The sequence below is a fragment of the Corythoichthys intestinalis genome, chromosome 17 (genome assembly GCF_030265065.1).
Source record: "Corythoichthys intestinalis isolate RoL2023-P3 chromosome 17, ASM3026506v1, whole genome shotgun sequence".
In the NCBI taxonomy this organism is placed as follows: Eukaryota; Metazoa; Chordata; class Actinopteri; order Syngnathiformes; family Syngnathidae; genus Corythoichthys; species Corythoichthys intestinalis.
The window spans coordinates 41,838,909-41,851,625 of record NC_080411.1 but is presented as its reverse complement, the minus strand read 5'-3'; the positions used below and the strand labels follow the sequence as shown (position 1 = coordinate 41,851,625).

Genomic DNA, 12,717 nt, shown 5'->3' with positions numbered 1-12,717 from the left:
TCATATGTTCACAATGAAATTTTTATGTTTTACGTGGAGTACTTCAGCTTGCATCACTCATGTGAGCTGTGCGGCACCTCTCCCTCACTCTCCACACTAGAGTTTAGGATGTGTCCAAAGCTAGGCTGCGCTCCATCCTGCTTGTTTGGAAACACGATGAGATTTGTTTTCTTATCTTTGCAAGAGAGAATATGCAAGGCTGCTTTAGCTTTTGAAGTCCTGTGCTGAGGGATCATCAGAGGTTAAATGTAACTCCTAGCATTAGCTTAGCATTCACATTTCTGTTAGCATTAGCTTGAGAATAGTGAGTGTCCTCTTAAAGCACTGGCCAGTCTAAAACAGAGCTACTTGGTTTTTTCTGGTCAGCAAGTCTAGAGAGCCAGTTGGTGAAATGGCATTTAGCTATTGGCCCGCTTTTTTTTTTTTTTTTTTTGTAAAACGGGAAATACTGATTGCTTGCAACTTCTGGCTAGACTCTAAGAATAGCAAGAAAAAAAAACTTCCCAGTGTTAATACACATTTTTTTTGACATACAGTTCGTGGCTTCCAGGTGGGTTTAATTGAAAATGATGTACTGCTTTTCCTACTGAGTGTGTATTATCAGCACCAAGTTGGCGTTCTCCTTGTTGACACTACAATATGTGCTCATCTATGTTCATTTGAAATTGTTATTTATTTTTGGACCAAAACCTTTGAATTTCACAGACGAAAACATTTTGAGTAAATGTCGACTAAAACTAGACGAATTCACATTTTGACTGAAGTATGACTGAGACAAATAAGTATTTTTGTCTAAAACCAAAATTAAAATGGCTGCCAAAAACAACATTGACATTAACAACATTCAGAAACACTTGCTTAAAACTGCTTTTGTTCAGCATGAACACAAATTCTTATTAAAAATGCATAAATAATTTATCATTTTCCACTATAGTAATCACCATAACGTGTTCCAATTTAGGCATTTTTTTGCAAACTAGTAATGTAAATCCCAGCTGGTTTATGTTATAGAAAGTCATTGTGAATTTTAGAAACCCAAGTGCCCACTGACCTTTAATCCAGTACTGCCCTGTTTTCCCTGACGACCCGTTTCACCATTCCCTCCCTGAATGAGAAAACACAAGTAAGTCAAGACAACATAAAGATTGATGTATCATGGTGCTTTAAAAGGTCAGTGGCTGGTTTAAACTTGATTAAAACAACTTGTTGTACCATGAAAAGCAGGTGTGTGTACCTTTCGATAAATTAATAATTGTCCTGACAAAACTAAATTAGGGGACAGCTAAAATATCAACTACCGTAATTAATCACCCCACAATTGTTAATCATGCAGTAAGTTGTCTATTCATCAAAAATTGGAATTATGATCTTATTATAAACCTAAAAAGTACTTCAACCGCATTACAATATTAAATTGCCCTTCTCATCAGTATTATATATTATGTTAAACAATTTACTTAACTAATGAACAAGTCAAATAATGAATGGTAAATTTACCGTATTTTCCAAACGATAAGGCGCACCTAAAAGTCTTCAGTTGTCTCAAAAGCAGACAGTGCGCTTTATAATCCGATGCGCATTATATTGTATATGGATCAATATTGGTTAATCATCAATGACATTCACTTTAGCGCAGCACCATCTAGTGGATGTATAATGCAACCGCAACCTCTACTACTACTGCACCTTTTAATGCGATGCGCCCTATACAGTGATACCTCTACATACGAAGTTAATTTGTTCCAGGAACCTGTTTGTAAGTTGAAATGATCATATGTCGAGCAGGATTTATCCATAAGGATACATTATGATTCCATTAATTCGTTCCACAGCCCAAAAACCTACACCAAATTCTTAATAAAAACTGATGTTACTATAGACCCCAATCATGTGATGTAACATATTTATGTCACACTGCTGTTGCCATAGTGTGCACTTCCTGTGGGTGTGGTATTACAGTATAAAAGGGGATCTCTGTTATGTCTCTGTGATATATATGATGAGAAGCACACTGAATAAAGAAGTGTTGTTCCATTCAAGTCTCGGCCTTACATGTACTTAGATCAGGAAGTACATAACAAAAGTGGCGACGAGGACGTCTGGACCTGCGTCAGCTTGGACGTGCTGTTTTTGGAGTTTACTGCGGGTCGCGGTGCTCCTGGGGACAGACGGCACCGACCTCAGCTTCCACGTCGTGACTTCGTGGGGAGGACGAGCGGAGTTTTCAAAAGGAGCTTGAAGGTGCTGTATAACCAGGCGCTATGGCGGGAGTTATCGGCTCTGTTGGTCTTTTTGATGAGCTTGTGGAACAGTGGAGCTCGTACACAGAGCGGTTCGGCTATTTCGTGGAAGCTAACGAAATAGCGGAAGAGAAAGTGGTGCCCACGTTTTTGAGCGTTATTGAGCAAAAGACTTTCAATTTACTGAGAAAGTTGCTTCAACCCGATAAACCTGGTAGTAAAACGTACAGGGAAATCGTGGAAACTCTTAATGGACATTTTTCACCCAAGCCCCTTGTGATAGCAGAGAGATTCCGATTTCACAGGAGAAATCAGGAAGAGGGGGAATCTGTCACTATGTTCGTAGCGGCGCTGCGGAAGCTGGCTGAACATTGTGAGTTTGGTGATGTTTTAGAAGACACATTAAGAGACAGATTGGTATGTGGACTGAGAAATGAAGCAACACAAAATATGTTACTCTCAGAAAGTGGACTGACATTAAAGAAAGCCTTTGATGTAAGTGTGGCTATGGAAATGGCTTCAAAGGAGGCTCAACAACTGAACATTACGAGCAGAATACACCAAGTGACAAGTACCCAAAGCAATGTTGCTGGTCCCTGTTTTAGGTGCAGTAAAACAGGGCACCTTTCCTCCACCTGCTGGTGCAAAGAAATGAACTGTCATCATTGTGGGAAGAAGGGTCATGTTGAGCGTGCCTTTCGGAAAAAAACAAGCACAGACAAAGATAAGGAAATGAATGACAAGAAGAAAACAAAGAAATATGTCAAAGCGGTAGAGAGTGCCTCTACTTCCGAAGATGAAAGTGACGTGCACACCGTGCATGTAATGAGCATAGACGGGAAGTCAGGGTGTTACTGGGTCACACCAAAGTTAGAGGGTCACCCAGTCAAAATGCAGATAGATACTGGATCACAGGCATCGCTTGTGTCTTACCAAGTCTATAAACAGTGTTTGAGACACCTTCCATTACGACCGTCAGACACTGTGTTCAAAGCGTACACTGGACACAAAGTGCACATGAAAGGAATGACTGAGATGACTGTGCAATGCAAGGATTAAACTGTTAAACTTCCAGTGTATGTCACAAAAGGGAATTTTGCTTCCATCATGGGACGACTGTGGATTAATGCACTTCGTGTAAATTGGCTAGAAGTTCGGCAGCTGTCAGACGGTTCTTCACAACTACAAGTCATCCTGGACAAGAATGAAGAGGTTTTCCGTGAGGAATCGGGCAGCCTGAAGGACATTACAGTGAAATTGCACATTAAACCAGGAAGCAAACCTGTGTTTATGAAGGCTAGGACAGTGCCGTATGCTATTCGTGACAAAGTCGAGGCTGACCTGGATGCGTTGGTCAAAAGTGGTGTTTTGGAACCAGTCACCACCAGCGAATGGGCGACACCAATTGTGCCGGTTCCGAAAATGAATGGCGGAATTCGCACATGTGGCGATTTTAAAGTGACTTTGAATCCGGTGCTTTGTGTGGAGCAGTACCCACTTCCATTGATCGATGATTTGTTTGCAGGTCTGAGTGGTGGGCAAAAATTCAGCAAAATTGACCTCAACCAAGCTTATCTGCATATGCATGTGGACAAAGAATCACGGGAGTGGCTGACAATTAACACGCACAAGGGACTTTTCAGATATTGCAGATTACCTTTTGGCATCACATCTGCTCCTGCTCTGTTTCAACGGGCTATGGATCAAATTTTGAGTGGATTGCCAGGAGTACAATGTTACTTGGATGACATTCTCTGCACCGGTGCCAACAATGAGGAGCATCTTCGCAACCTGGATGCTGTCTTAAAAAGGCTAAGGCAGTATGGTCTTCGAGTGCGCAAGGAAAAATGTGAATTTTTGAGACCATCGGTGGAGTATCTCGGGCATGTGATAGACCACGAAGGACTACACAAGGCTCCATCAAAGACAAAGGCAATTGTGGATGCACCCGCCCCAGAAAATGTGAGTCAGCTTAGATCTTTTTTAGGTCTATTGAACTATTATGGACGGTTTATTCCCAATTTGGCATCACTTCTTAAACCATTGCATGAGCTGTTGTGCAAAGATGTAAAATGGACATGGACGAATGAGTGTAACAAAGCTTTTCGAAATGCGAAAAACGCCCTGATTTCATCAGAGGTTCTCACTCATTTCAACCCTTCATATCCAATACAGCTGGCATGTGATGCTTCACCCTATGGGGTGGGTGCTGTCATCTCCCATGTGTTCCCGAACGGAGATGAAAGACCAATTGCTTTCGCGTCGAGAACACTTAACAAAGCAGAGTCAAACTATGCTCAATTAGAACATGAAGCATTGAGCATTATTTTTGGTGTGAGGAAGTTCCACCAATATTTGTATGGAAGGAAGTTTACTCTGTTAACGGATCACAGACCACTGACAACGATTTTGGGACCTCATGCAGGAATCCCTTCATTGGCTGCTGCACGTCTTCAGAGGTGGGCTTTGTTGTTGTCAGCTCACTCATACGACATCAAGTATCGTAAATCTGATTTGCATTGCAATGCTGATGGACTTTCGAGGTTGCCGCTTCCTGTCACAAAACATGAGCCAACCTCAGTGGAAATATTCTATTTCCGAAATGTTGAACATGCACCTATTTCAGCGTCGCAAGTGAAACGTGCAACTCGGAACGACCCCAACCTGTCAGTCGTCATAGACATGGTAATTAAAGGACAAACCAAGTGTGATAACACCGCTCTCATACCTTTTTTGGATAGGAGGTGGGAACTTTCTGTTCAATCGGGTTGTTTACTGTGGGGGAGGAGAGTGATTGTGCCACAGTCATTGCGTGCTAAAATGCTTGCGCAACTGCATGCAGGTCACAGTGGTATTGTTAAAATGAAACAAATGGCGAGAAGTTATTTTTGGTGGCCAGGATTAGATAAACAGATCGAAGAGATGGTAAAAAGTTGTTCATCTTGCCAGAAGATTCGCAACAATCCACCTGCAGCCCCACTTCATCCTCGGGATTTTCCTCAGGACCCTTGGCACCGCTTTCATATTGACTTTGCGGGGCCTTTTGAAAATCAAATGTTTCTGGTTGCTATCGATGCCCATAGTAAGTGGCCAGAGGTAGCTATCATGAAATCAACCACATCGGAAAAGGCAATTGAGAAGTTAGGGGAGATGTTTAGTCGTTTCGGAGCCCCTGCACAACTCGTCTCAGACAATGGGCCCCAATTTGTGTCAAAAGAAATGGTTGAATTCCTGCAAGCCAATGGGGTTCGGCTCCCTATCACCCGGCAACCAACGGCTTGGCAGAGAGGTTTGTGCAGACCCTCAAACATGCTCTCCAAGCATCACAAGGGCAAAGTACACTCCATCAGAGACTACACGAATTTCTCCTCAAATACCGAACATCTGTGCACGCAACTACCAAAGTATCGCCAGCGAGCCTCATGTTTTCTCGAGAGATACGAACTGGCATGGATCTTCTGAAACCACCAACCCAGAGCGAGATTGTTCAAATGGATCAACGGAAGTAAGTCAGGTACAGAGACCTGCATTCCAAGAACCGAGTTTTTGCACCTGGTGACTCTGTTATGGCCCGGAGTTACCAGAGTAAGGAAAAGTGGGCCCCTGCCACCATCATTGCTCAAACTGGGCCTGTTTCCTACACAGTTCAGACAGCTGATGGTGTTTGGCGTCGCCATGTGGATCAATTGTTGGGAACACCAGACACTACTCCAGAACTGTCTCTTGATTGTGATGATGCTAGCAGTGTAATTATACCAGAAATGTCTAGCTTACCGGATGTGTCAAAAATACCAGAAATGTCAAGCTTACCGGATGTGTCAAACCCAAACAATCCTGCTGTAATTGTGTCTAATTCAACCAATGCACAAACGGAACCTGAAACGGTATCGGAACCTGTTTCCACAAGTGGAAAATCGGAAGAGACTGTTGAACATCGTTATCCTGCCAGGCGACCGCCTGATAGATTGGATTTATAGGTAATAAGTAATGAGGGAAAAACAGAAGGTATTTTTGTGTTTATTTCTGGGACATGTTATGTAAGGGGGGAGGAGATGTGACATATTTATGTCACACTGCTGTTGCCATAGTGTGCACTTCCTGTGGGTGTGGTATTACAGTATAAAAGGTGATCTCTGTTATGTCTCTGTGATATATATGATGAGAAGCACACTGAATAAAGAAGTGTTGTTCCATTCAAGTCTCGGCCTTACATGTACTTAGATCAGGAAGTACATAACATGTGACGTCACAACTCCGCCCCCCTGACTGGTGCCGCCATATTGTCCGTCAGCTCATCGTGTTTACATATTACCGCTACATACATTCCTCCTATTACTGCGTGTTTTTCTGCTTGTCTAAGGAATCACTGCCTAGTAAACGAACCCTAAAACCTTCCTGACAATCGTTAACATTGATTAATCAAAATGGTGAAGGCATGTGTGGCGGTTGGTTGCAGTAACATAGAAGAGAAACGGTCATTTTAGTAGTTGCTGTGTGCCCATTGTTAAAAGGGCAAATCTCGAAAGCAGCACGGTTTGTTTATCTTGGTCCATGATGCGTTTGTGTTGACAGCCGTTAGACAGCAGCGAAAACATCAATATGATGCCAACACGATCGCAGACATCATCAGACGGAGACTACGAAGCTCGTCGCCACGGTCGCGCAGCAAGAAGGTGAGTGCAACATCAGGTGTTGTGCCGAAAAATAGCCGCCCTGCGTGAAATGTCCCCCCTGACAGGAGCGCACACACGGAAACGACTTTCTTGTACCGTGAATATGTATTATTTTACTTTGTTTGAACTAATAAATGTCATACCTGTGTGATTGTCATTGGGATATGGTCATGAAAACCTGTAGACTAATACATTTCTGTTCAACGATGGTTATGTGGCCCAGTCCATGATTTGTCACTAAAATACAGTACTAATATTTTGTGTAATTTAATTATTTAAAGCTGATCTTACAGTTGTAAATCCATTACTGTAATGCGTCCATGAAAATATTTGATGTTTTCACGTCAATAAATAAAATAAATGGTAAATGGTGTTATACTTATATTGTGCTTTTCCACCTTTCAATGAATAAAATAAATAAATGATTGGAAATTTTGTGGTCTCAGGACGAGCTCTGACGCACGGGACGGGACCGGATGGGAGGAAACATCGGTTTGGGCATCAAATATGGATCTGGCGACTGGATCGACCGAAGCTTTTCCAAATAACGGCTTTTATGCAACTCGTCCAATGAGTTTACAGCGTCTGAAAGCACTGGGGCTTCCGTAATTTGCTGGTGAATCCACCTTTAGAAACTACGATCAATGACAATACGGAAACATAATGACGGACAATATGGCGGCACAATATAGCGATCACGTGATTGTGTGACGTTGGTGATTGGGGTCTATTGCTAATATCAATTACAAAGAGCAAAAACAAATACATTATGAATAAAAATTGGAATAATAATAGTAATAATAATAATGCTTGTTATAATGTAAAATAACGGGTTCGAATGTGGCGAATGTGTTTGCGCAGTGTACCTAAATGCATCGCGCGGCTGACATGATAGAGTGAGCCTTAGTTTCACTTTGCCTACTTACTGTGGGAGACATTAGGAGTGTTGTGTTGCACAAGTTGATGGAATAAATGATTAGAAACCTGACGAAGCTGGCGATTTCTTTGGCGATGTTACCACAATAATAATTGCCACCTTAAAGTGTGTATCACAGCAAAAAGCATGCTTATTTCATAATTTGCGCGGTGTTTTATACTCCTGAATGAAATGGACCGCTTGGATGTGTGTGGAAGTGATCGTTATATATATTAAATTTTTTAATCCAGCGCCATCAAAATGAGTTACTCCTGGCTCCAGTCTCTCTGCTGCTTCGCTACTGTGCAGACGTCTCTCTGCTTTGCTCCTGCTTCTCAAGCTTCAATCATCTTTTTAATCATTTTTAATCACCTCTAAATTACTCAGTAAGTCTTGGAATTTTCTTTTAATCTTGTTTATATTCAAACAAAGGCTTTTTGAGCATTTTTTAGCCTTTTAAAATGCTTTTTTGTCATTACTGGAACACAAGTCTGCCTTATCGGAGCTGAGGAATTCGGCTAACGAAAGCTAAGTAGCAGCAACATGCCTCCCCTGTCAATGGATGATTACCACAAACTGATCCAGAAGATAGCAGTACTGGAAACAAAAATCTACCGGCTTGAAGTGAATATGGAGGTAAATGGACAGCTCGGGAATGAAACCACTCTGCCGATCTCCCAAAACAGCGAGTGGGAGCGGACCCACAGAATGCAAACAAACACCATCGAGACTCAACGGGACCCTGGCAGAACCCAGCACTGGCAGATTTACGATGAAAAGGAATGGCCACCTCTGCAGAAGACAGCGTCATCTACTCCGGCACCAGAAAGAAAATTATCACAGATCAAGGCAACAACAAAGGCTCAAAGCAAAGTGCCTCAAGCTGCTGGAATTCTACTGGAAAATAGATTTACGCCACTCTCCGAGACTCCTGACCCAGGGAAAGTTGGAACACCCAGCTCGAAAGAGAGGTACGATGCTAATGCATGTGCTAGCAGGCTACAGAGAAAGCGACCCAATGGGCCCCGCACTCTGATAGTGGGCGACTTTGCTGTGAATGGGATGAAACACTTTTGTAGCAACAATACCAGAGTATGTTGTTTTAACAAAGCTACCATGTCTGTTATCTCTGATAATATCCTGAGCATTGCTGCTCAGCATCCAACAGCCACTACTCTGATAATACACACAGGAGCCCTCGATATTGCGAAGCAAAAATCAGAGCTTTTAAAGCAAGACTTCACTGAACTGATAAACAAAGTCGGAACTTTAAATACTGAGGTGTTTTTCAGTGGACCCATACCCGCGCCCAGTCTGGGGGATGAAAGTTTCAGCAGAGTGATGATGCTCAACAAATGGCTCAAAGCAACATGCGCTGGACAATCGATGTACTTCATTGACAATTTCAACATATTTTCAGGGCGCAGGCATCTCTTTAAGAACGATGGCCTTCACCTAAATAAGTCAGGAGTGCGGTTACTAAGCAGCAGCATGTTTTATCTCTTGAGGCACAGACAGTCTGCTTATCTCGAGGAAAGGAGGCAAGCTGTCCCAAAACATCGGATAAACATGGTGGCTGGGATGAGTGCTGAATCAGACAGTGTGCATGCAGGATCAATGTCTCCTCCAAAAATGGAGCCGATAGTCGCTGAAGGGGAGGTGACTAAGCCAGCCCTGCCAGGCTGTGACCAACCCTCCTCTGCTGAGGCTCCACTGCCTCAACGGGAGGAGACCCTGGTAGCAGGTGATCGACCCCCTTCAGACGAGACTCAAGAAGTGGCTCCATCAGCTCAACAGGAGGAGAACGACCCGACCATGCAATCCTCTGCTGTCGAGGCCCCATCCAGCCCCAAATCCTCGCACTCCAAGACGCCACCACGCCGCCGACTCCAGGATAAGGCCCCATCCAGCCCCAAATCCTCACACTCCAAGACGCCACCACGCCGCTGACTCAGTCAGGCTAAGGCCTCATCAAGGCCTAAATCCCCACAGTCCCGGAAGCCACCCCGCCGACGACTTAGTTTGGATGAAATAATGAGTCAACCTGATCGGGACTCCATGGATCTAGATAGCAAGGTTAACCAGTCTCTTGATCTCCTCAAGTTCATGTCTTCGCTTCCACCCTGGACCTGTCACACCCGACAGGTGCCAGGGGAAGATGGCAAAAACCAACCAGCCTCCCCTGGAATTCTCTCGGGGCAAAGCCAAAGCACTACAACTCTGGAACTACACCGTATTATCCTTCTATGGAGGAAGCCATGTTTGCGACACCAATATGATGTGCACCGGGTCCAGGCTGTGACAACATTACAAAGACTGTTCTGTCCCAGCAAAAGCCGGGGCCTTATGGAGTACAGTATGTATGCTCAACAATCCCAGTGGTGATAAACAACAAAAAAAGGGCTAGACTGGTGAGAAATAAAAAACGCTCAATCAACTCTGCCAACCTGTTAAGCATAGTAAGTCATTCCCAAAACTCACCAGTGAATCCAGTCTGGCATCTCCAATTGGCTCTGCTAAATATTAGATCTTTAGCTGGCAAATCTTTCTTAATTAATGATTTTATCAGCAAACATAACCTTGACATGTTGTTCCTAACAGAAACTTGGTTAGATCAAGATAAGAGTTCGACAGTTCTGATTGAGGCAACCCCCACAAACTTCAATTTCTTTAGTGTGCCAAGAACCCATAAGAAAGGAGGTGGGGTTGCCAGTCTGATCAGGGACAGTTTTCAATGCACGAATATTTCATGTGGTCAGTTTGATTCCTTTGAATATATTGTCATTCAGCTAAAAAGCCCTAGCAGAGCTGCCTTGGTAACAATTTACAGACCACCGAAGTATAACACAATGTTTTTTGATGAGCTTACCAAAATACTGTCTTCCGTCTGCATGGACTTTGATTGTGTTGTTTTAGTGGGTGACTTTAACATTCATGTTGATAATCCTGAAGAAGGATGTGCTAGAGAGCTTTTAAATATTTTGGATACATTTGGTTTATCTCAGCATGTCACAGTTCCAACACATAACAGAGGGCACATACTGGACTTAATAATATCCAAAGGTCTTAACATCTCTTAGGTCACAGTGAATGATGTTGCTCTGTCTGATCACTACTGCATTATGTTTAAAATGACCACCCCTGTCCATCCTCTGAAAAAGGGAAACAGAGGTGATTAGGAAGCGTTACATAAGTGATAACACATGTGCGTTATTCACACAGGCCTATGCCTCATCATTAACCTCTACAATAGCTCCAGTGGAAGAACTTGTGAATAGTTTCAGTTCCAGTGTGATGACTGTAATGGACACTATTGCCACGATTAAGACAAAATCTTTGTCAAGAAAGAAGAGGTCACCCTGGAGAAATGCCATACTAGCTATAAAACAAAAACAAGTTTGTAGACGAGCAGAACGCAGATGGCGAAAAAACAAACTCCTAGTTTTTTATGATATCTACAAAGAGAGTCTTCGCAAATACAACCAGGAACTGAAAAATGCTAGACAATCATATTTTTCAGAGATCATTAGTAGAAACACCAACAATACTCGCACACTATTTTCTGTTGTTGACAAACTGACAAACCCACAAGCATCAATACCTCAGGAATTGGCATCTGAGGTGTCCTGTAATAATTTTCGCAGCATTCTTTACACACAAAGTACTAAAGATTAGACAGGCTGTGTGCAACTCCGGATTAACAAATGTTACACTAAACAATTGTGTCGAAATTAAAGCCCACAACATGCTGCCTTGACATCCTTCCTTCAAACTTTTTCAAAACTGTTTTTCATTGCATAGCCCCAGACATACTTCAGATTATAAATACTTCCCTCCAAACAGGAGAGTTTCCTCAGACTTTAAAAACTGCAGTAATAAAACCTCTCCTAAAAAAACCTAATCTGGATGCCTCAACCATTAGTTGGTTGGCCAATATCAAATCTGACATTCCTGGGGAAAATTATCGAAAGGGTTGTGTTTGAACAGATCCAGACTTTTATGATGCAAAACAATCTTTTTAACTCATTTCAGTCTGGATTTCGGCCACAACACAGCACCGAGACCGTGCTTATCAAAGTCCTAAATGACATTCGTCGGAATACCGATGCAGGCAAATCATCTGTTCTGCTACTATTGGATCTCAGCGCCGCATTTGACACGGTTGATCACAACATACTACTCAGCAGATTGGAACAGTGAGTAGGGCTTACTGACACTATTCTTCAGTGGTTCACATCCTATTTACATGATAGAGATTTCTTTGTGTCAATTGGAAACTATCAGTCAGAACGAACCAAATTCACGTGTGGAGTCCCTCAAGGGTCAATTCTTGGACCACTCTTATTTAACATCTATATGCTTCCGTTAGCTCAGATAATGGAACAGTATGACATCAGCTATCACGCCTATGCAGATGACACACAACTGTACATTTCTGTATCCCCACATGATTATAGTCCCTTAGTCTCCCTGAGTAAATGCATTCGTCAAATCAATGAATGGATGTGCCAGAATTTTCTCCAGTTAAATGTAGAGAAGACAGAGGTGATCATTTTTGGGCCAAAAAAGGAAAGGTCAAAGATAAGCAGCCAACTTAGCACAATGTCACTAACAGCTACAAATCAAGTCAGAAAACTTGGCGTAATTATTGACTCAGACCTAAAATTTGATAGCCATCTAAAGTCCGTCACTAAATCCGCTTATTACCACCTAAAAAATATAACCAGAATTAAGGGGCTTCTGACTCAACAAGACATGGAAAAACTTATGCATGCCTTCATTTTCAGCAGATTGGACTACTGCAACGGTATATTTACAGGTCTTGATAAAAAATCAGTCAGGAAGCTGCAGCTAGTACAGAATGCTGCAGCCAGAGTCCTCACAAATA

General features: G+C 42.6%; 1 protein-coding gene across 1 annotated transcript in view; it reads right to left on the bottom strand.

The window, feature by feature from the left end:
- The window catches only part of si:ch211-196i2.1 (collagen alpha-1(I) chain), a 207,633-nt gene that overhangs the window by 53,733 nt on the left and 141,183 nt on the right, over positions 1-12,717 (bottom strand). Inside the window, exon 27 of the mRNA XM_057818339.1 lies at positions 1,052-1,105. Coding sequence (XP_057674322.1) covers positions 1,052-1,105 — 54 coding nt within the window. The remainder of the gene's footprint in view (positions 1-1,051; positions 1,106-12,717) is intronic.